The 24,323-nt window shown below is 37.2% G+C and overlaps 2 protein-coding genes and 1 pseudogene across 2 annotated transcripts; 1 reads left to right on the forward strand and 2 right to left on the reverse strand.

Moving 5' to 3' along the window:
• Positions 1-1,790: 1,790 nt before the first annotated feature.
• LOC133294346 (uncharacterized) lies at positions 1,791-3,143 on the reverse strand. Its single transcript, XM_061493000.1, has 2 exons — positions 2,910-3,143; positions 1,791-2,780 (listed from the first exon to the last, which is right to left on the reverse strand). The coding sequence occupies exons 1-2, from the start codon at positions 3,141-3,143 to the stop codon at positions 1,791-1,793; spliced, it is 1,224 nt and encodes a 407-aa protein (XP_061348984.1).
• Positions 3,144-3,791: 648 nt separating this feature from the next.
• LOC133294347 (uncharacterized) lies at positions 3,792-15,585 on the reverse strand (annotated as a pseudogene).
• Positions 15,586-20,269: 4,684 nt separating this feature from the next.
• Positions 20,270-24,156, forward strand: LOC133294351 (isoprenylcysteine alpha-carbonyl methylesterase ICME-like). Its single transcript, XM_061493003.1, has 4 exons — positions 20,270-20,330; positions 20,432-20,575; positions 23,007-23,097; positions 23,768-24,156. Exons 2-4 carry the CDS (start codon positions 20,436-20,438, stop codon positions 23,927-23,929), a joined length of 393 nt encoding a protein of 130 aa, XP_061348987.1. The 5' UTR covers positions 20,270-20,330; positions 20,432-20,435; the 3' UTR covers positions 23,930-24,156.
• The last annotated feature ends 167 nt before the right edge of the window (positions 24,157-24,323 follow it).

Raw genomic sequence — 24,323 nt, forward strand, 5'->3', positions numbered from 1 at the left:
TGTAAATGTGGGAGGCACAATGTTGTTTGCACCTCCAAGACACTTAGAAACCCTATTAGATCATTTTTTGGGTGCCCCAACTTCAAGGTGAGGATGATTTTTTGATGCGTTATTTTTCTAATGTCAATGTTATTAACTGTATAGTTGAATTTGGTTTAGGAAAAGAAGCCACACTGTAATTTTTTTACATGGGTGGATAATGCTACATCTGATACCATGGAGCTGGAAGATTGGACAATTAACAAGCTGGAGTTGAATGTTGCTAAAATGGAGTTCAAGTTGAACTTTTTGGACATGAAGCTCAATGATGAACTGCAGCTGGAGGTGAATGACCACAAAAAGAAGATTAATGAGCACTGTATAAAGATTGAAGACATATCAATGAAGATGCAGGCAGACTTTGAAAGGGTTGAGAAGGAAATGATGCATGTGTGTATGTGTGTTAGGGTGTTTGCTGGACCCATTATTGTGTTGTTTCTAGTATGTATATATCTTGCAAGTAGGCTGTAGTGAAATAAAAAATGTGGTTCTGTTGAGATTTGCTGGTGTAATGAATTGTTGTTCATGAAATGTATGTAGCATGACTTATGTATTTGAAGTTATGTTTATTGGTACAAAATGTTGTATAAACTCGATGGTGATAAAAAAAGGAATGGAAACAATGTATAAAGACTAAACTAAGAATGTGATGGTGTGAATTATGCAGAAGTTGATTGTGTTAGGCATGACTAATATCAGAATGTACAAGGGGAAATGACATTGCTGGTGTGTTAATAGCAAATGGTGGCACTGGTATTAACAGAACTTTAGCAGGGACTAAAAAGGACCCCGATAAAATTGTTAGGGACCATACTGGTTCACTTTGTTAAAAACCAAGGACTAAAAAGGTCCTCGATAAAAAATGTTGAGGACTTAAAAGGGAACTTAAAAAGCAGATGGATGATAAGTGCAGTTAAGCAACACATGACTCTTAAATGGACACAACAAACAGAACAAACATACCATTGTTGACAAAAACCAGAAAGTGTATCAGCAGATAGATGGTTTGTACCAACATTTAAAAATTGCAGCAAATATATACAAGTCATGACAGTAAAGACAACAATGAAAAATAGCTTCACGTTGTCTTCCCAACTTCTCAAAGTGTTCATACTTAATATAGTATTTCACAACAATGACAACAAATATATACAAACATTCCATTCATTTCACAGCAATGACAGTAATGAAATTGAGTTAAGACAGCAGAGATATAGTATTTCACAGAAAATATTCCATTCATATCATCACTTTGTACTTACAATTCTAACTGACATAATATACCATTAAGTAGGAACACTTTGTCTTCCCAAAAAACAAAGTGTTCATACTTAATATGGCCATAACCAGAGGCACACAAAAAAAAGCCATTGGTGAATCATTTGAACAGGGCCAAAACCAAACTAATACAAAAAAACTAGCCTAATTACAATTCCAAGCTACTGGCCTAATAACAAAAAAAATGTCAACTGTCACATTTGAACTGGCCTAATGTCAGTGATTATAACACTTGTTTTCCAAATCATTTATGTGGGGCTGGCCTAGGTGGCCTGAATCCTGGTGTAGACATGAAGCTCATGAATCTGGCTCTGGTGCCACTGCTAGCTGCAGCTGCTGTCTCACTGGTCACTGCCTCAGCAAGATTGCATGGAGGTGGGCTGCTGCCTGTTGAAGCTCTTGGTTCAGCTACACTTGTTGCATGTTGGCTGCTTGTCTCAGGTGCAGGGCAACCCTGACTCATGATGATTTCTTCAACTGTCCTTGATTGGCCTACTTAAAACATTAACCGGTTTTGTCTTGGACTTTGAACCACCAGCAGGTCCCTTACATGTCTTCGGGTAATGACCAGTCTCACCACACTTGGAGCATTGAACTGTGTAAGTCTTTGTAATCTTCTTGTTGGTCTTCATAAGCTCTTCAGTGGGATCCTTCTTCCTATGCTTTTTTGGACATCCAATAAGCCTTTTCAAGCGTGGAGGAAGTGGTTTTGGGGCATCACAAGCTGGCCAATATTGTTGGGAATTGACTGGGTTGAGGATGTGTTCATAAGTGGCATGCAAAGCATCCACTGTCAGCCATTGGTGAACTTGATTTTCCACAGGTTCATTCTTGTGTGCAATGGCAGCAATGGCATGTTCACAAGGCAATCCAGTCAGCTGCCAAACATTACAACTACAAGATTGTTGAGTTAAATTCACCCTAACACGTTGACCCTTTCCAGATACTTCATACAGATGTTGGACCAAGTTTCCAGTCCATGTTGGTGTCCAAGAATTGCTTGCAACCTTCAACTGGTCCAGCCTCTTCTGCTGTGCAGGTGCAATCTTACCCCTAAAGGTTTGTAGAATCCTCTTGTGTGCTGCCATCCTTCGCATTATGTAGCACCTCAATTCCTCACATAATGTCATTATAGGTTTGGACCTATAATTCACAATCTTTGGATTCCACACCTCAGCCATATTATTTGTAATATTGTCACATTTAGGCCAGTGACTGTAGTATGCCTTAACCCAACATGAAGGGTGTATATTGTCAAGATACTTCGAAGCTGGTTCGTTTAGAGTCTTCAGCCTTAGCATGACCTTCTCAAATTGGGGAACAGTGGTGCATCTAGCACATTCCCACACAATTCCTCTTGTCTCTTTATCCTTCCATTGCTTGATGAAGTTCTTCCATACATATTGTACACATAACCTGTGGTGTGAACCTGGCATAATTTCCTTCAAGGCTGGGACAAGTCCCTGTATGTGAATGTGAAACAAAAAGTTAAAATACAAACTGGACAGAACATATTGAGAAATAAATAATTGGAAGCATAAGCTAAAAACTGTTACTTTTTGTTGATTTGATATGAAGTTCTAACCAAATACTCCATGATCCCCTAAATCTTCCTGTAATAAGGTCAAAAACCACTTCCAATTTTTCTCTGTCTCACTATCAACCACGGCATAGGCAATCACATAAAATTGCTTGTTTGCATCTTCACCCACAGCACTCAATAGTTGACCTTCATAATAGCTCTTCAAAAAGCAACCGTCCAAGCCAATTAAGGGCCTGCAACCAGCTTTGAAGCCCTTCTTACAAGCATCAAGGCAGATGTACATTCGGTCAAATATTGGCAATGCTTGTGGAATAGGTTGGGGGGTGACTTGCAATTTGCAACTGGAGCCAGGGTTGCTCCTCAACAGCTCAGCCAGATATTCTCTTAGTCTTCCATACTGTTCCTACTCACAACCTTCAATGGTTCCCTTTGCTTTTTTCAAAGCCTTGTTTACTTTCTTCATATCCAAATGAACATTGTATTCCTCCTTCATGTGCTCAAATGCCTCTGACCTGGACATCTTGGGCTGTGTTAGTATTCTCTTCTCCAATTTCTTGGCCACCCAATCTCGAGTAGCCCTTTTATTTTTGAAGACTCTGCAGCATGTATGAGTCTCTTTAAAAGTCTTTATTTGGAATGTGCTTAGCTTGGTGTTCCAGGCACAATACACCATCCATTCACAGTCTTCTATACTGCATTTGGCCCTTACTCTGACCTTGTCATTCTTAACCCAGATGAAGTTCCTCCCAAGACTGATATTGTAGTCTCTTACCGCACACTTAAATTGGTCCAAATTCATAAACTCCATACCAAGTTCTAAATAGACATGCCCAAAAGAAGCTTGTTCATTAAACTTTGGCAAGACAGGTCTAACATTCTCATCATCCTCACTTGAAGGAGGAGTCATCAACTCCTCAGACAGATAGGTATATCATTCTTCCTCAAATGACATTATGTCATCCTCTTCATCAACTTCTTCAGATTCAGAGTCTTGAATTGGGGCATCCTTCTTGACTGCCTTCCTCCTTGGAGTCTGTTTTGCAGGCTTTTTTTTCTCTACCAATGGCACATTGACCTCATCATCATCTTCTGAATCATCCTCAACACCAGGTGGGGGAGGCTTGTATACCTCATCCTCTGCACTCTCATATGAATCTGAGTGTGAGGAAGCAACCTTATCATCTGCATTATCATCTTCAGATCCATTACCAGCATCCTCTGCGCTTTCATCATCATGGTCCGAGTTGATCCCATCATCATGTAAATTCAAGCCATCAGCACCCTGTGCAGCTTGTTCATTTTCTTTGATTCCATCATCATGTAAATTATGGCCATCAGCAGCCTGTGCATGGTCTTCATTTTCTTTGACCCCATCATAACCTTGTGCATTGTCTTCATGTGAATTGACCCCATCATCAACCTATTCATGGTCCTCATTATATGCTGAATTAATGACATTTACCTCTTCACTGTCATGTTGAGGTGAAGCGAACTCGGGAATTGAGATGCAGTCCTCAAAGTAGACATGTATCTCATTGCCATTTCCTAAAGCAGCCTCACACATGGCACACACATCCGAATCTGGACTAAGTGGTCTCAGCCCTTGTTCCAAATCGGGTACCCCAGGCTGTAGCCACATCATCTTCTTGCATTTTTCATACCCATATTGCTTAAACAGGGTGTCAAGGTCACGGAGATTGCAGTAGTCAATGTCCATCTCTGGCAATGAGTCCACCCTTCCATTTATATAGGTCATCACTCCATCTTCATCTCTGACTAAAATACCACCATGATGATAAACAATCACTGTATTCAGACATCTGTCAAAACCAAAAAACCAAACCTATCATTAATTCAACGGCCACAGACTTTAGACCACTTATACAATACAAAGCAATAAAAAAAGCAACATTTTTTATGGATGCTGACTTTTTTTCCAACGATTACCATGGGGTTTTTAATTATTACTGGGTCAACCATGGCCCCTTTTCTAAAATAGGGACCACACCACCCGGTAGTTACATTCTTTAACACAAAACCCTAAATGGAAACATGGACCACAATGTCCACTACGCATGCAGAACAAAACAAGCATTAAACAAAGGGGAACTACATGGGGACCACAAACAAAGGATGACAAAGAACAATAAAAAAATGTTCCAACATATAAAGACTCTCTTACCTTTTTGTACGGAAGGTTCAGCCTCACACAAAACCAAAGAGCTTTTCTTCCACTGTTTCCCTCCGATTGTTGAAGAACTTTGTAATCCAAACGCAGCCGAGTGTTTACTCCACGGTCGTCTTCCTTCCTTCTCAACAATGGCCCGTCGAAGTTAGAAGAGAGGGAAATGGTAAAGTGTCCAACGGTTAGGTGAGGGGCAATTTTGGGTTTAATAAAAAATGGTCTGACCAACGTGGATGACTATCTCCAAACGACGTCGTTCCTCAACCCACGTGGCCTTCAGCATGTCACTTAACGTGACACATCATCACCGTCATTAACACCGTCAGTTTTGGATTGACAGAAGGACTAACGTAGGTCCTGTTTCACTTTGTTGGGGACTATCTAACGAGTTTATTTTTGTTAGGGACTAATTTGGGCATCGAGTTTTTTGTCAGGGACCAATTTGGGTCTTTACTCTAAATTATAAAAGAGAAAAATATTTGTCCTTTTAAAGGAAAGCCATTTTAGTTAAAACTACTCTTTTTTATTTAATATTTAAATTAAAAAAACATCTCACTTTCTCCCACCATAATTTCTATTATGTAACTGTTTCTCTCACAATAAAAGACAATAATTTTGACTAAACACTAATACCATTATGGAAAAAACATTTGTCATTTTAAAGGACATAACTTTGTGTCATTTTAGATGAAACGACGTCGTTTTACACATTTAACAATTTTTTAGATTCTCTCTCCATAAAATTAGGAAGAGAGAGAATGTAAAAAATCATCTATTATACACTGAAACGATGTCGTTTCAGCTAAAATGACACAAAATTGTGTCTTTTAAAATGACAAACATATTTCTCATTTTTTTAACGGGGATACTGACAAAAGTGAGGTGGATTTGGACAAAAGGTTTGTGCATAGAATTAGAGCATATGAAATTGAGGAGGCATTAAAGAAGATGAAGACTTGTAATGCTTTGAGATCCAATGGTGTCCTTATTGAAGTGTGGAGATACCTAGGGGATGTGACAATAAGTTGGTTGAAACTAATAATGTTCTTGATGTATTAAGAAGATGAAGGCTGGTAATGCTTTTAATAAGATTCAACGAACTAATAAGATATTTGATGAATAAGAAAAGAGTACACTTGTTCCTATTTACGAAAACAAGGGAGATAGGTAGAATTGTTCTTACTATAAAGGCATTAAACTTATTGGCGGTAGTATGAAGTTGTGGGAGAGAGGCATTGCGCATTGTTTGAGAATAGAGACCAAGATCTGAATAAATCAATTTAGATTTATGCCAGAAAGATCTACCATTAAGGCTATTTTCTTGATACAATGACAATTGAAAGATATCGGGAGAAGAGGAAGGACTTAAATTTGGTGGTTATTGATCTTCAGAAGACGTATGATAAGGTTCTAAGAAAGGTTCTATGGTGGGTTCTTCAGATAAAAAAATACCATCAAAGTATGTAGAGACAATCAATGATATGTATAATGGTGTTACTGATATGAACCTCATCAAGAATAGTGAGACCCAAGACCAATTTAGTTAGGATCGTTTCTACAATCAGGAGTTTAAAACAAGAAATAAAGAACCTTGACTCGTTATCTATGGAAGATAAGAACCAAAGGTATAAGAAGGATAAAGACGCCACACTCAAGAAAGAAGAAGGTGAGTGATAAATCTGGTTTGAACGCCACAAGAACAAACTTCTTAATAAATTCAGAGTTCTAGATAAGAACCAAAGAGAAGAAACCTCTCTATTATATTATAACTTCAAAATCTGATTACAAGAGTTATTTCCTCCATTATTTATACTTGGAACATCCCTCCAAGAATAGGAAAAGACTAGCAAATGAAAAGACACTAATTTAAAGTTGATAACTTAGAAAAAAGGAAAAGACTCTAATCAGCCCACTAAACATTAATGACATTGGAAATGTAAATCAATCCCACTAAGCATTAATAACATTGAAAATGCTATCAGCCCTACTAAGCATTTAATTGACATTGAAAATTGCTACTCATTCCACTCAACCTCCCTTGCATTGATGACATTAACTAAATTCTGATAATGAATAAATTTGGACTTGATGTCTTCATGATTAGCCTACATTTGCTAGATCAACCGACTAAGAGCTTCTTTAAACTTCTTGGCCCTTGATCTTGTTATTGGACCATTTGGCAATTGCAATGAATCACTAGGTGTTGTCTCCTTATTCATATCACCCCCTCCCTCTTCAAAAGGATTTGTCCTCAAATCTGCACCTACATGAAAAGGAGATAAATCAGAAACATTAAATGTTGCACTAACATTGTACTCACCTGGAAGGTCAAGCTTGTAGGCATTATCATTTATCCTCTCAATCACTTGAAGTGGTCCATCACCCCTTGGAAGCAGTTTGGAATGTCTTTGGGTTGGAAATGTTTCCTTTCTCATATGTAGCCAAACCCAATCTCCGGGTTCAAAAACTACTTTCTTGCGCCCTTTATTGGCTTGGTTGTCATATTGTTCAGTTTTCCTCTCGATGTGTTGCTGAGCTTTTTCATGAATCTGTTTAACAAGTTCAGCCTTCTTCTTTCCATCTAAGTTAACATGTTCACTTACTGGTAAAAGAGTTAAATCCAAAGAAGATAATGGATTAAAACCATATACAATTTCATATGGTGAAAACTTAGATGCTGAATGGACTGTCCTATTATATGCAAATTCTGCATGTGGCAAACATTCTTCCCATGATTTCAAATTCTTTTGAATCAAAGAACGCAACAATGCAGACCAGATCCTATTAACCACCTATGTTTGCCCATCTGTTTGTGGGTGACAAGTAGTAGAAAACAAAAGTTTTGTTTCTAGTTTACTCCACAAAGTTTTTCAAAAATAACTTAAGAACTTTGAATCTCGATCAGAAACAATACTTTTGGGAATACCATGCAATCTTACAATTTCTTTGAAAAACAAGTCAGAGGTATGTGATGCATCATTGGATTTATGACAGAATGAAATGTGCCATTTTTTAAAATCTATCAACAACCACAAACACTGAATCCTTACCCCTTTTGACATAGGCAATCCTAAAACAAAATCCATGGATATATCTACCCAAGGTTCATTAGGTATAGGCAAAGGAGTGTACAACCCATGAGGCTTAACTTTAGATTTAGTTTGTTTACAAGTAATGCATCTCTCACAGACTCTCTCCACATCACGTTTCATATGAGGCCAAAAGAAATGTTCATGCAGAACATCTAAGGTTTTAGACACTCCAAAATGCCCCATCAAACCTCCCCCATGAGCTTCTTTAACAAGTAATACACGCAATGAACTTTTAGGCACACAATTGTTTCTCCCTAAACAAATATCCCTCATGTCTAAAGAACTTTTCAAATGCAGTTTTCTCACATGCTTTGAATACATTACCGAAGTCAAGATCATCAGCATACAAGTTCTTAATGTACTCAAATCCAAGCAATCTTGCAGTTAAAGTGGAAAGTAGAGCATACCTTTGGGATATGCATCAGCCACAACAATCACGTAAGGAAATGTTTCAATGAATTCCATCCATTTGGCATGTCTCTTGTTCAGCTTATGTTGGCCCCTCAAATATTTTAAGGATTCATGATCTGTGTGAATCACAAACTCCTTTGGCCAAAGATAATGTTGCTATGTTTCCAAAGCCCTGACCAGTGCATACAACTCCTTGTCATATGTAGGGTAAAGTAAAGTAGCTCCACTTAGCTTTTCACTAAAGAAGGCAATGGGACGTCCTTTTTGCATTAGAACAGCTCCAATACCTATTCCTGAGGCATCACACTAAATTTCAAAAGTATTAGTAAAGTTAGGCAAAGCAAACAAAGGAGCATTAGTTGATTTCTCCTTAATCAGATTAAATGCCTTTTCTTGTTCATCACCCCACTTAAAACCCACATTTTTCTTAATAACCTCAGTCAATGGTGCTGCTAGGCTACTAAAGTTCTTCACAAACCGTCCATAAAAACTAGCCAGCCCATGAAAACTTCGAACTTCACTCACACAAGTAGGACTAGGCCAATCTTGAATTGCCTTTACCTTTTCTTCATCCACCTCTATCCCTTTAGAACTATTGAAAAGAAGTTTTTGTATATTGATATTGAATAAGTTACATGAGTGAGTATTTATACAAGAAAGAATCGCTAAGAATGACTAAGCGATGACTAATCAATCCTATCACAATCCTAATCACAATCAATTCTAATCAATCACAATTAATCCTAATTAATCATAATCAATCCTAATCAATCATAATCAATCCTAATTAATAGGAAATAAAAACGGAAACATGTTTGAATTCTAATTTTCTACACTCCCCCTCAAGTTGGGAGGTAAATATTGATCATTCCCAACTTGCCAATCAAGTCTTCGAATGCTGGACGGTGTAGGCCCTTGGTAAGGACATCTGCCGTTTGCTCTTTGGTTGGAACATATATCAAATGCACACTTCCATCATCTAATTTTTCTTTGATGAAGTGACGATCAACTTCCACGTGCTTTGTTCGATCATGATGCACAGGATTTTGAGCAATGCTAACAGCTGCCTTGTTGTCTCAATATAGTTTTATTGGTAGGGAATATGAAATCTTCAACTCTTGAAGAAGTCTTCTTAACCAGATTCCTTCACAAACTCCATGAGCTAAAGCTCGAAATTCTGCTTCAGCACTACTTCTTGCAACCACTGTTTGCTTTTTGCTTCTCCAAGTAACAAGATTTCCCCACACATAGGTGCAATAGCCTGAGGTAGATCTTCTGTCTACTGATGAGCCTGCCCAATCTGCATCAGTGTAGATTTCAATTGTCCTTTTATACCCCTTTTTAAAGAATAATCCTCTTCCTGGAGTATTCTTGAGGTATCTAAGCACCCTATAGACTGCACTAAGATGCTTCTCCTTGGGTGAGTGCATGAATTGACTAATCATACTCACCGCAAAGGCAATGTCAGGACGCGTATGAGATAAGTAGATTAGTTTACCAACCAATCGCTGATGTTGTTCTTTATCCACCTCATTCCCATCTTCAATACCTAACTTGGTATTAGGTTCCACAGGTGTCTCAGCAGGTTTACACCCTAACATTCCTGTTTCCAACAAAAGATCTAGAACATATTTCTTTTGTGTGAGATTGATGCCTGTTTTGCTCCTAGCAACTTCCATACCAAGGAAATATTTGAGAGTGCCAAGGTCTTTGAGTTCAAATTGAGCTGCTAGAAATTTCTTCAAGGTGTTCAATTCCTCAATATCATCACCTGTAAGAATTATATCATCTACATATACAATAAGAATAGCAATTTTACCATCCTTAGAGTGTTTGTGGAAGAGAGTATGATCAGTCTGTGCTTGAATGAAGCCTCTTCTTTTGACTGCTTGTGTGAATTTGTCGAACCATTCTCTGGGAGACTGTTTCAATCCATATAGAGACTTTTTTAGTTTACACACTGATTCATTTCCCCTTTCAAAACCAGGTGGAGGATCCATATAGACTTCTTCATGTAAGTCACCATTTAGGAATGCATTCTTCACATCTAACTGTTGCAGAGGCCAATCTAGATTGGCAGCAAGAGATAAGAGAACTCGGATGGTATTGACTTTAGCAACCGGAGCAAAAGTCTCATGATAATCTATCCCATGAGTCTGAGTGAAACCCTTTGCAACCAATCTTGCCTTGTATCTGTTGATGCTATTATCTGCATTGAATTTTATTGTAAACACCCATTTGCATCCTACTGCCTTTTTTCCTTTGGGTAGGGTCACTATCTCCCAAGTTCCATTTCTTTCTAAAGCATTCATTTCTTCAAAGACAGCATCCCTCCATTTTTTATCATTGAGAGCCTCATGTATATTTCTCGGTATCTTTGTACTATCCAACATAGTATTGAAAGCACGAAACCCTGGGGACAACTTTCCATATGAAATATGATTAGAAATAGGATGAGTAGTACAAGATCGAGTACCTTTTCTGAGAGCAATGGGCAAGTGTAGATCATTTTCACCATGACACTCAAGTATTGGGGTGCTGGAACTAGAACATGGTTCAGAATCCTGGCAGTGTAGAGGCTCTGGGTTATTCACACTTTGAGGAGGCTTTCGCCTGCTATAAACTTGTCCCCATGTTGAGGAAGCTCCTGATGGTGAGGATTCTGTAGCTCCCCCTGTTTCCAAAAGTAGAGGTAATACTGTGGCATTAATAGGTTCCCATGACTGATCTTCATCTACTCCTATAGACTCCCCCTGAAGAGAAGTCGAGGGGAAGAAAAGGTCATTCTCAGAAAAAGTGACATCCATAGAGACAAAGACCTTACGAAGAGAGGGTGAATAACACTTATAGCCACGTTGAGTAGGAGAATAACCAATAAAGACACACTGGAGAGACTTAGGATCAAGCTTAGACCGTTGATGGGAGGGAATATGGACAAATACAACACAACCAAATAACTTGAGAGGTAAGGAGGAGACACCTCGGAAGGAAGGGAAGATACGAACAAGACTAGAAAGAGGAGACTGAAATTTCAGAATGCGAGATGGCATTCGATTTATCAGATACGAGGCAGTGAGAACTGCCTCTCCCCAAAGATATTTAGGAACACTCGTGGTAAACATAAGAGCCCGAGCAACTTCAAGGAGATGTCGTTTTTTTCTTTCCGCAACTCCGTTTTGTTGGGGTGTGTCAGGACACGAGCTTTGGTGAAGGATGCCATGTTGGGAAAGATATTCTCCAAGAATAGAGTTAAAATACTCTTTGCCATTATCTGTACGAAGAATTTGTATAGCAACTTGGAATTGGGTTTGAACCATGGCATGAAATTTTTTAAACACGGATGCAGCATCGGACTTATCCTTTAGAAGATACACCCAACAAACTCGAGAATGGTCATCAATGAAGGTAATGAACCATCGAGTACCTGAAATATTTTTAACACGGGCTGGACCCCATATGTCGCTATGAATTAAGGAAAATGGGGAAGAGTCATGGTGAACTTTAGAAGGATAATGAGCACGAGTATGCTTGGCAAGTTGACAAATATCACAAGAAAACAAACTTGGACTTTTATTAATAAATAAGTTTGGCAACAACTTCTGAAGATAAATAAAATTTGGATGGCCTAGCCTACGATGCCACAGCATAACATCATTACATGAATCAAAAGGAAACATAGAGTTTTTTTCTATGAAAACAGCTTCATGAGTCACATCCTCCTCAAAGTAGTAAAGTCCACCATCCTCTCTAGCACTGCCAATCATCCTCTCCGAGTCCTGTTCCTGAAAAACACAACCATGTGGAAAGAATTTAGCAAAGCAATGCAACTCAGAGGTGAGCTTGCTAATGGAAATGAGATTACAAGTCAGAGAAGGAACATAAAGAACTGATGTCAAAGTAATCAGCTCAGAAAGTTTAATGGTTCCGTGTCCCGCAATCTGGGAAAAACTGCCATCGGCGATCTTGACCCGAGAAGGTTCAGAATATGGAGTGTATGAACAAAACAAGCCAAGATTACCTGTCATATGATCAGAGGCTCCAGAATCAAGGATCCAATGATTTTGACTATCAACATGGAAAGTTGTACCTTGCTGGACCACATGACTAGTGGCCTTAGGAGGTTGCTCGTGGTAATAAAAAGAGTGTTTTGAGGAAGCCATGAATAAAAAGAGAAGGGTTGACCGTTGATGAAAAATCAAGTTTTGTAAACTTTTGATCTGACCTCTGGAACAGGAAGGGGAGAAGCCGGCGAGAAGGTCTGTGCAAGTCGCGACGGAAAAAAAACGTCTGGAAGGCGGCGCGTGGTGGCGCGTGCAGCGGCTGACGGCGATGGGTCCAGCGGCGGTCGACTCGTCGGATCCTTCTGAGTCGAATGGTCACCTCACTTTTTTGATCGGAGGTCAGTAAACTAGGTTTCTGTGTTGGACAGATTCAAGGCGGTGTTTAGGAGGTGTTTGACGGTGATGGAAGTGTTTGGATGGTTATTTCAGATTTGAATTAGGGTAGGAACGAACCCGCTTTGATACCATATTGAAAAGAAGTTTTTGTATATTGATATTGAATAAATTACATGAGTGAGTATTTATACAAGAAAGAATCGCTAAGAATGACTAAGCGATGACTAATCAATCCTATCACAATCCTAATCACAATCAATTCTAATCAATCACAATTAATCCTAATTAATCATAATCAATCCTAATCAATCATAATCAATCCTAATTAATAGGAAATAAAAACGGAAACATGTTTGAATTCTAATTTTCTACAAGAACTAACAACAAAACCAAGGAACACAAGCTTGTTAGTACAGAAAGAACATTTTTTTAAATTAGCAAACAACTTCTCCTTCCTCAAAATATTCAAAACAAGTTTTAAATGCTCAGCATGCTCATTCAAGTTTTTGTTATAAATCAGAATGTCATCAAAATATACAACCACAAATTTTCCAAGAAATGCACGCAAAACATGATTCATCAACCTCATAAAGGTGCTGGGTGCATTAGTTAAACCAAATGGCATAACCAACAATTCATACAACCCATATTTTGTTTTGAATGCAGTTTTCCACTCATCACCTTCTTTCATTATGATTTGATGATATCCACTCCTAAGATCAATTTTAGTAAAAACATATGCACCATGCAACTCATCTAGCGTATCATTAATTCTAGGAATGGGATGTCTATACTTTACAGTGATGTTGTTGATGGCGTTACAGTCAACGCACATCTTTTAAGAACCATATTTCTTAGGCACAAGCAATACTGGAACAACACATGGACTCATGCTCTCACGCACATGCCCTTTTTGCATAAGCTCATTAACTTGCCTTTGGAGTTCCTTTGTTTCTTCAAGGTTGGTTCTATATGCTGGCCTATTTGGAATTGTTGCCCCTGATATGAAATCAATTTGGTGCTCTATACCCCTTATTGGTTGTAAACCATCGGGTATTTCTTCAGGGAACACATCCTCAAAATCCTGCAAAACAGAAACAATTGCACTAGGCAAAGAAGAATCAATTTCATTAGTGTTAAAGCAAGCCTCCTTATACAAGAATACAATCATAGGCTGTTTTAGAACCAATGCTTTGCTAATCTCACCAACTTTCACAAAGAAGTTCTCTTTTCCTCTCACTACTTGAAACATGTTTTTCACTCTCTTGTTCTCTTTGATTTTCTCTTTCTTTTTCCTAGTCACTCTCTTTTTTCAACCTTCCTTAATCCTCATACACTTGCATTGGACTTAAAGGAGCAAGAGTAATGGTTTTTTTATTCATAACGAATGAGTATCTATTGGTGTACCCATCATGCATTACACGTCTATCAAACTGCCATGGACGCCCTAAGAGAATATGCCCAGCTTGCATTGGCACAACATCTGAAGAAAAGATGAAGTGGAAGAAGTGTTTTGTCTGAATAATACTTTCTTGATTCATTGAGAGACCCAATTGGTCCTTTTTATATTGAGTACATCCAACTACATCAACTACGTTAATAAATATACAACCACCAACTACATCAATAAATATACAACTACCAACTTAATATACAACTACCAACTAAATATACAACTACTAACTACATCAATAAATACTATCTAGAATATTCTACAACATCACATAACACCTCATCCTTATACTTTCCAATTGAAAATGGAACTACCACTTGCTTGTTCAGCTTGATTTCTCCATAATCATTCAACCATTGTAGTTTATATGGTCTAGGATGCTTCAGAGTTGCTAAATTTAACTTCTCCACCAAACTAGTACTAACAACATTTGTACAACTTCCTCCATCAATAATCATGGAACACACCTTGTCCTTTACATTGCATCTAGTATGAAAAATATTTTCTCGCTGCATCTCCTTATCTTCTTTAACTTGCACATTAAGAGCTCTTCTAGCCACTAAAAGCTCTCCTTCAACTGGTAATTCAATATCACTTTCATCTTCTAAAGAAGGCATGGATTCATTATCAGATTCACCTTCACTTTCAATATCACCATTATCTTTCAAAATCATGACTTTGTTATTTGGACATTGAGATGCAAAATGACCCATTCCCAAACACTTAAAACATTTTATGTCTCTATTTCTAGAGGATTGAGATTCAGTTTTAACTTGGCTGGAAGTGTTTACAACTTAGTTGGTTTTAGAGGAACCAACTGAAGATTTGAAATGAGGCTTCTCTTCATTTTTATTCCATGTTGGTCTTGAAGTTCAATTCTGCCCCATACGCATGGTACCCTTCCTTTTGAGTTGCCTCTCCACTTTTATAGCCATATGCACCATGTCATCTAACTCTACCTAATGTTGTAATTTTACCACATTTGCAATGTCCCGATTTAAGCCAAGCAAAAATCTGGCCATAGTAGCTTCACGATCTTCATCTACATTGGCTCGAATCATGGCTGTCTCCATCTCTGTGAAATAGTCTTCAACACTTTTAAAACCTTGTGTGAGACTTTGTAATTTCTGAAACAAGTCCCTATGGTAGTGACTTGGAATAAATCGTCTTCTCATGACAACTTTCATTTCCTCCCTTCTTTCAATAGGTCTTTCACCATGTCTCCTCCTGTTTGACACAAATTGATCCCACCAAACAATAGCATAATCAGAAAATTCTATGGCAGCCAATTTTACCTTTTTCAACTTAGAGTAGTTATGACAATCAAACACCAACTCCATCTTTCTTTCCCACTCCAAGTAAGCTTCTGGATCATTTCTTCCTTGGAAGGACTGAATCTTCATCTTGATACTTCCTAGGTTATTATCAACCCTTTCTTCATTACGCACTCTTCTTCCTTCATTTCGACGTTCATGCTGCCTCATATCAACTGTAGAATTAGTGTCATCTTCATGTTGATGTTCCGAGGTTCTCAGTTGTGGCTCCCTTTGTTCAACTCTTTCTATTCTATCTTGCATTTCATCGAACCTGAAGTTCAATCTTTCAAATCTCTGTGTCATGGCTTCAAAGTAGAATTTGAAATCTTTAGGAATTTGAGCATCACCCTCTTGAGACATTTTATTTAATCTGCAAAAACAAAAGTTGAAATATCCTCACAAACACACCGTCACGTGTTTCTCTCCCAATTAACAACTCTCACACTCGTGTTTCAAAATTAGGCTTTTACCCTCTTATAAGCTCACACACTCTTGCCTTTTTCCCTATTTTGAATTCCCTCTTTTAGTTTTTAGCTGAACTCAATTGAAGTTTTCTTGAAGAAATCCAAACAGATCACAAGATGTAATACAAAGAGACAAGAAGAACAAGATAATATTTTTCTGATGTCAAGAATTAGGGGTAAAGAAAGGTTGGAATGACAATAAATTTAAGCAATAACTGAAATTAAGTAAGAAGGAAAGTGCACACTGGAATAGAAAAGAACAAAACTGAAAATAATTTAAAGAGACAAGTTTTACTTCAAGGAATTTGGATCAGATTTTTTTTTCATTTTTTTATTTTTTATTTTTTTTGGCTTCTGAAGATACTAAGATGTTTTTTTTTTTGAACAGTACCAATGGGAATATTTGACACAAGAAGGAGAATGAAATAGAAATAAAAAAAGGTTAACAATAAAATAAAAGGATAGATCAAACCTGATTTAGAAGACTAGCTCTGATACCAAATGATATGAACCTCACTAAGAATAGTGAGACCCAAGACCAATTTAGTTAGGATCGTTTCTACAATCAGGAATTTAAAACAAGAAATAAAGAACCTTGACCCGTTATCTATGGAAGATATGAACCAAAGGTATAAGAAGGATAAAGACGCCAAGGTGAGTGATAAGTCTGGTTTGAACGCCACAAGAACAAACTTCCTGATAAGTTCAGAGTTCTAGATAATAACCAAAGAGAAGAAACCTCTCTATTATATTATAACTTCAAAATCTGATTACAAGAGTTATTTTCTCTATTATTTATACTTGGAACATCCCTCCAAGAATAGGAAAAGACTGGCAAATGAAAAGACACTAATTTAAAGTTGACAACATGGAAAAAAAGAAAAACACTCTAATCAGCTCACTAAACATTAATGACATTGGAAATGTAAATCAACCCCACTAAGCATTAATAACATTGAAAATGCTATCAGCTCCACTAAGCATTTAATTGACATTGAAAATTGCTACTCATTCCGCTCAACCTCCCTTGCATTGATGGCATTAACTAAATTTTGATCATGAATAAATTTGGATTTGATGTCTTCATGATTAGCCCACATTTGCTGGATCAACCCACTAAGAGCTTCTTTAAACTTCTTGGCCCTTGATCTTGTTATTGGCCCATTTGGCAATTGCAATGGATCACTAGGTGTTGTCTCCTTATTCATTTCAGTTACTACTTGTGTAAAGGCTTGTAATGAAACTTTAAGTTATTTTCCTATCATAGTCAGTTTACACCAAGGTTCTGTATTGAGTCCTTACCTTTGTGCCGTTGTGTATGATATTTGCAGGTGATATTGTGTTTAGTGATGAGAATAAGACTGGTGTTGACAAAAAATTATAATTTAGGAGAAACATGTTAGAGTCTAAAGGATTTAAGTTAAGTTGGAATAAGATTGAGTATATGATGTGAGTTTACCACAACAAGAGATGGAGAACAAGATCTTGTACATATGCTAGGACATGAGGTACCCAAGATATGTAGGATCAATATTGCAAAAAGGGGAAGAGATTAATGAGATGTCAACCATAGAATCAAGGCAAGTTGGATGAAATAGTGCGGTGCATAAGAGTTTTTGTGTGATCACAAAATCCCTTTAAGACTAAAAGGAAAATTTTGTAGAACATGAGTAAGGCCTGCAATGTTATACGAAATTGAATGTTGGCCCGCAAATAAGCAACATGAACATAAAAGGAGAGTAGCAAAAATGAGATATGTGGTCATACAAGGATTGATAACATAAAAAATGAAGATATTCGACGAAAGGTAGGTGTTGTACATATGACTGAAAAGATGACAAAACATTGATTTAGATGGTTTGGGCATATTGTTCGAAGATTCCTAGATGCTCCCATAAGAACAAAAATTTGTTACTAAGAACATGACACAAAAAGAGTAAGCGGTTAACCGACACTTACTTAGGAGATAGTGGTAAGACTTAATGGAATGAAAAATAGATTTATAATGTACTTAGGATAGAGTGGAGAAAGTAGGGTAGACTTGTTTTTTTTCCTATGTTCCAGATGACCATTTTTAGTTCTTGTTCCCTATGTTTATTCATTTATTGATTTATCTTTCTGATGTGGGACTCCGCACAAAAGTCCCCTTAATCAGATCTTCTAAGTCAGGTTTAGGATAGATAAAGCGTGAAACCCCTCAGACCTCGACCTTTGATGAGACAAGAACCCTGGTGGTTGTCACTAGAGCTGTCAAATAGGGCCATGGCCCGTGGGACAATCCATTTAGCCTTGCATCTAGCCCTATCAAATTTCAGCCCCGTATGTTGGGGGCCTTTTTCAGCCCCAGTCCTATATAGCCCCATCATTTATTGGGTAGGGTTGGGCTAACCCGCGGGCAGCCCCATATGAATTAGGTTTCTTTCACTTTTATTCCATTCCTCCGCCGCCTGTCTCTTTGCTACACCCACACTTCCATTATTCCAGACCTGGTTCCAAGAATGCAACCATGGCTGACTTCTCCAACTGCGCCGTCAATACTGCCACCGACCAGAGTCGCCGACCCCCGCCGCCGCAACTCCATTGCCACCACATCCATGGTGGCATCCAACAAACTCTCCCTCCTAGCAACGCCCCCTTCTCCTCCTACACATCCCTTAGAGACATGCTCCCTTCCCCCAACGCCGCCACTTCCCCCGCCGCCTGCGCCATCAACTCCGACTCTGAGATCCCCATCCGCAACCACCTAGTTAAGCAAGCTGTTTGGGTTTATTTAATTTATTTTATATATAAATTTTATTTTATAAATTTATTTAAATTGAGGATAAAATAAATTTATATGCGAGTCGATAATTTTCAGCCTAAAAATCTTCTTTTTTGATGTGAGTCGATAATTTACAAGAGCGACATGAATAACAACTAATATTCTTATTAAACAGAGTGCAAGGCAATTTATTAATCCAAATTTCTATGTTCAGTTTTGATTTGCGCTGATTATTATTTGAGGTTTTGTTTAAATTAGATAAATTCAGTTCAAACTGTTTTTGAATATATCTATCTGAAAGTTGAAACATACTAGACAATATTTCTTAATCTTTTAATTAATTATTTTTTGGCCCGCGGGCTGGCCCTAATCCATGGGGCCATACAGGTTTTTTGGCCCGTGTGGGCTTTTGTGTTTGTGGGTTTTTTAGCCCTACGGGCCTTTTGGCCCTAGCCCGTGTTGGTTAGGGGCTTAACGGGCTGGGGTGGCCTGTTTTGACAGCTCTAGTTGTCACAAAGACCCTTACTCGTAAGAGGAACAAGAACCGATGTCCTAAGGTATGTTACCACAACCAAGCTCACAACTTGATTGATAAGACTTCAGTTTACTGGTAGCTAGCCAATGCAAACCTAACTCAAAGGAAGAGTACTCTCTTGCCAAGGAACCAGCCCTTAAATTTGAGAATGATTCTCAGCCAAGCTCACAACTTGATTGATAAGACTCTTCAGTTTACTGGTAGCTAGCCAATGCAAACCTAACTCAAAGGAAGAGTACTCTCTTGCCAAGGAACCAGCCCTTAAATTTGAGAATGATTCTCTACTAAACACTCACAAAAAACATTGCCTGCCTATCTTCTAAGAGCTTATTAAAAAAAAGTTTGTTTAAGATTTATTTCATAATGGCTGCCATAGCTCTCGTAATCTCTCTTTTATTTCGTAACGGCAGGAATAACTCTTATAACCTCCCTTTTATTGTTGTTGAAGTGTATTCTTACGGGAAGACCTTCCATATGACTGGTTCTTAAACAAGAAAGTATGCGCCCAACCCAAGTCAATCATGTAATGATGAATTTAATGTTTTCAAATTTTAATGACATAAATGTATATCTTAGATATGCAACAACTTCTAATTGTTCTAGTTATGGTTTTATTTTGCATCTTACAGTAGAGGCAATGTTATTTAATTAAGAATGTTTATTTTTATTTTATTTTTGGATACAACTAAGAATGTTTATTAGATACCTTGCATTTGACACGAATTCTTATTGATTTTACTTTAAGATTCGCATAATTTATTGGCTGACATTCCTTCTTACTTCAAAGCAGGTATAATTTGCTTAACTTAATAGATCACTTCCACAGTAGAGGTCTTTATCGTTCCCTATTTGTAAGGTACACAATTCATTCATCTTCATGTAGTTAATGTTTAGGTGATACGTGACTCTCTGTGTTTCATTGTGTTAGACTTTCAAATGACAGCTTTTATCTTACAGCATAATGGAAGGGGAGGAATCCCTACGACGGTTCTCTCCAGAATTGATGGTTCAAGATCCAAACATTGTAAATGCTGTTTCTCTACTACCACCTGTAGTTCTTTTTCATGGCACTGGAGATTATTCCATACCATCGGATGCCAGGTTTGATCCTCTTTTAACAGAGTTTTTAAATTATGTAGTAACAATAGAAAACGGGAATTTATATTGATTGGCCCATGAATTTTTATGGTTTTTAGTTTTGTTTACGGTTAATTGTTTGGGAGTGCAGGGAGTGTTAATTGTATTAAGCAATATTAAAACGCAAAGCTTTGTGTAATGGCTAAAAGATCTTAGTCAGCGATGACCAACTTAATTTAACTTAAAGTATTGATGATCACGTCAAAGAAACAAAGGGACAGACAACAACCTGTGCAGCTTGAAACAAGATTTTCAGCAAGATGAGAGAGTTAAATTCTCTAGTTTAAGTCACAAACAACATGAAAATGATGTAATGATAATGAGGTCTGTCATCAACTTGTAAATAAGCTCAGAAATAAATAAGGATAAGTTTAGCAAAGATGACATTGTGATTTATAGTTTTAGATTCAACCATCTGATTTTATTTCCTCTGCCCGAGCTCAGAGTAGAAACTACACAATCACAACAGTTGCAGTTGATTGCAAGGTTTTTGTTTGTGTGTATACCCAGCTAACGTTCAGCTTTTGCTCCAAAAACTTAGAAAATTTCCTGTTTTTCCTCATGAAAAAAAGTACTCAACCTCATGACTGTTATGCTGACTAGCACCCAATCTTTCCCTAGTACAAAAGCTTGCATGTCATGAGAGGTCTTTATCAAGAGTTATTAACTGTATGGTAGCCCAATAAATTTATAGTTCACTTAGAGAAAGATGGTTGGTAAGATGATGGGATGATGTTCAATTCTGTTCAAGAACTTGTGATTAATTCTGGCTGTAATGTGCTTCTATCAAAAAGGTTTGGTTTCAATAAATGCCGTTCATCCCATTCACCATCTGGAAAACAGTTTCAGCTGATGTGTCAGCTCTTCTGCTCTCACAGCATGGTTCTTTTCTTTTGTATCTGGTTTCTTGCTTTATCTCCATGATTCATTCTCAGCTGTTTATAACAAGAATAGAACATCTCCAATCATAAATATGAATAACTTGCTTTCTTTATACCATGTTAGTTTGGTTAGTATCAATATGTTTATATTATAAATGTGTTGTTATTAAACATTAAAATTGTCACGAACCAACTTTCTCAAAAGTTTAAGCTTTTAGGTAAAGGAACATTAATGGTTTTTATATTATATCTCTAACACGCTCTCTGACTCTGACGCAAAAATAATTTGGGCTGGAAAGGACTTGAAGGGTGGACAATGGATAGATCCACCTATTCTGTGCTAAGATACCATGTCATGAAACAGCTTTCCTAAAAGTTTAAGTTGTCAGGTGAAGACACATGAATGATTTTTATGTTATATTTCTAACAAAAGTAATTCATATTGAGCATTCAGAAATCGTAGGGATTTTCAATGGTTTCTGACAAACTCTTGAGATTTAACAAGTCATCCTTAAATTATGTGGTTGTTTTAAGATGTTCTTAGATATGATTGCATCTCATATTGGATTATTTGCTGTAGGTACATAAATGCGATATGATGCTACTTGTTCTTTGAGGGTTTTCTTTGATGATTTGTGTGAGATTTAGGTTGGCACTAACACTTTGCGATCTGTTTTGTCAAGTCCCAAAGTGGAGAAAGATCCAAAATAAAAGGAGTTAAAATAATCCTAATCGGGGACTATATATTACCAACCTACAGTATAAGTTTGTGTTATCGAATTTGAGATTCAAGACTGATAAAGTGCAAGGCTGGAAATACGTAATGGTAACATAAAATTATATTTTAATGCTTTGTTTATGTTGAGATATATAAAACCATTAATGTAGCCTCACTCAACAGCTTAAGCTTTTGGGTTGAATTAGTTCTTTACATGGTATCAGAGCCTCGGTGCACCGGGTTCGATCCTCACCGCCTCCCACTTTCTTTCTAGTGAAATTTCTTTCTTCGCACAGGTAGGTGAGCCTGCGTATTGTCCACCATTCAAGCCCAATAGGCTCTCGTGTGAGGAGGCGTGTTGAGATATATAAAACCATTAATGTAGCCTCACCCAAAAGCTTAAGCTTTTAGGTTGAATTGGTTCTTTACAGTTTAGGAGTGACAAAGTTGTGAAATACTAATGCTGTCATCTAACCAGATGCCTGGAATTAATTGAAAGGTAACAAAGATTAAAGGAAGAATAATCTTCTTTAGCTCTAAATTTCGTTAATGAACTCTTGAAATCATGACTTTTTGAATAGGTTAAATTTAATTCCGTGCATCTTTTGTTTTTACATGGGTTAAGGTAGGCTTTAAGACTATATTAGCCTAACCCTCCAGAGTCGCAAGGTGGTAGGGGAGGCATACAACTTAAAGAGAATTATCATTTGAAGTATAACTGCTTCACTCTCTTTCTGATCTGAAGCATTTCTTTCAAAATTTCCTCGTAATGTGATTAGCATATTGTTTTGTACAGTACATCATTTGCTGAAACTCTCAAAAGAGTTGGAGTCAAAGCTGAATCAATTTTGTACGAAGGGAAGACTCATACAGATGTGTTTCTACAGGTAATTGACCCCTCTACTTCTCATTGGTAGGCTTTGTTAAGTCTTTTCCTTTTGACTGCTGAGACAACTGTATATCATTTTCTGTCTAAAATGCAGATTTTGTTTTTCATTTTAACTTCTATTTCAATTCTATACTACTTTTTAACAATAATATATGACATAAAAAATATAAGGAATATAAATATCTTCAAAAGAATTGATACATACATTTAACTCGTTCAGCTTTTGCCATATTAGAGAAAGCTTAAGCTATTCTCTAATATGCCAACTTTACTTGCAACTTCAAACTTTTGTAACTTATCTAAGGTTATGGAATCATCTTTTCCACGAAAAGTCGCTTATTCTCTTGAACCTAATATTATTACTAGCTTAATACTAAAATATATATATATATATATATATATATATATATATATATATATATTATTACTAGCTTAAAGTCAAAGATATGATGATTGGTTAACTTGTCAATGTATGAATGCATAGTGCACTATCTATATATATATTACTCTTCATTTTCACTCCTCACAGCATTTTTTTAGGTAATTTAGCTTACTGATAAATTCTCTCACGGAGTGATGCTTACTAATTTTTCTGTGAAAAGATTTCTCAAGGATGATTAAACCTTGTTTTCAAGTAGCCATTTATGTCAAAAGCCTATGCCTTTCAGGATCCCATGAGGGGTGGCCAAGATGATATGTTTGATGATTTGGTAGCATATATTCACTCCGGTGATGCTGAGGCCCGTGCTAGAGACGAAATGGCTCCTCCAAGGAGACGCCTTGTACCCGAATGCATGTTAAAATTGGCTCATAGCGTCAGTCCCTTCTAGCCAGCAAGTAGAATCAAATAACTTCCACAGTTTATTTTTTATTTTTATTTTTTTCTGTATATAACCATTATTGTGGCCCTGCAAGATGACTTTCAAACATGATAGGTTTACCGGTCTCGAAGGCTACGAATTATTCCATTAGTATATGAGGATTTAACATTTTACACAACTAGACTCATATTTTGGTTGTCAGGAAATCGGATATTCAAGTGGTGTTTAAAACATAAGTTATGCAAAACAAGAATATATGAATGACAAACTATGATGAAGTATGCAATTAACGAAATATAAAAAAAATATGCAAAAACGGATGTCAGATAACCAAAAACATGCAATGACTAAGGAAAGTATGAATCCGAACCCAATGTTGGGCGCTAAATTCTTAAGGCGATTT

The sequence above is a fragment of the Gastrolobium bilobum genome, unplaced genomic scaffold (assembly GCF_033153095.1).
Source record: "Gastrolobium bilobum isolate Gb01-03AN ecotype WA unplaced genomic scaffold, APGP_CSIRO_Gbil_v1 utg72023, whole genome shotgun sequence".
NCBI lineage: Eukaryota > Viridiplantae > Streptophyta > Magnoliopsida > Fabales > Fabaceae > Gastrolobium > Gastrolobium bilobum.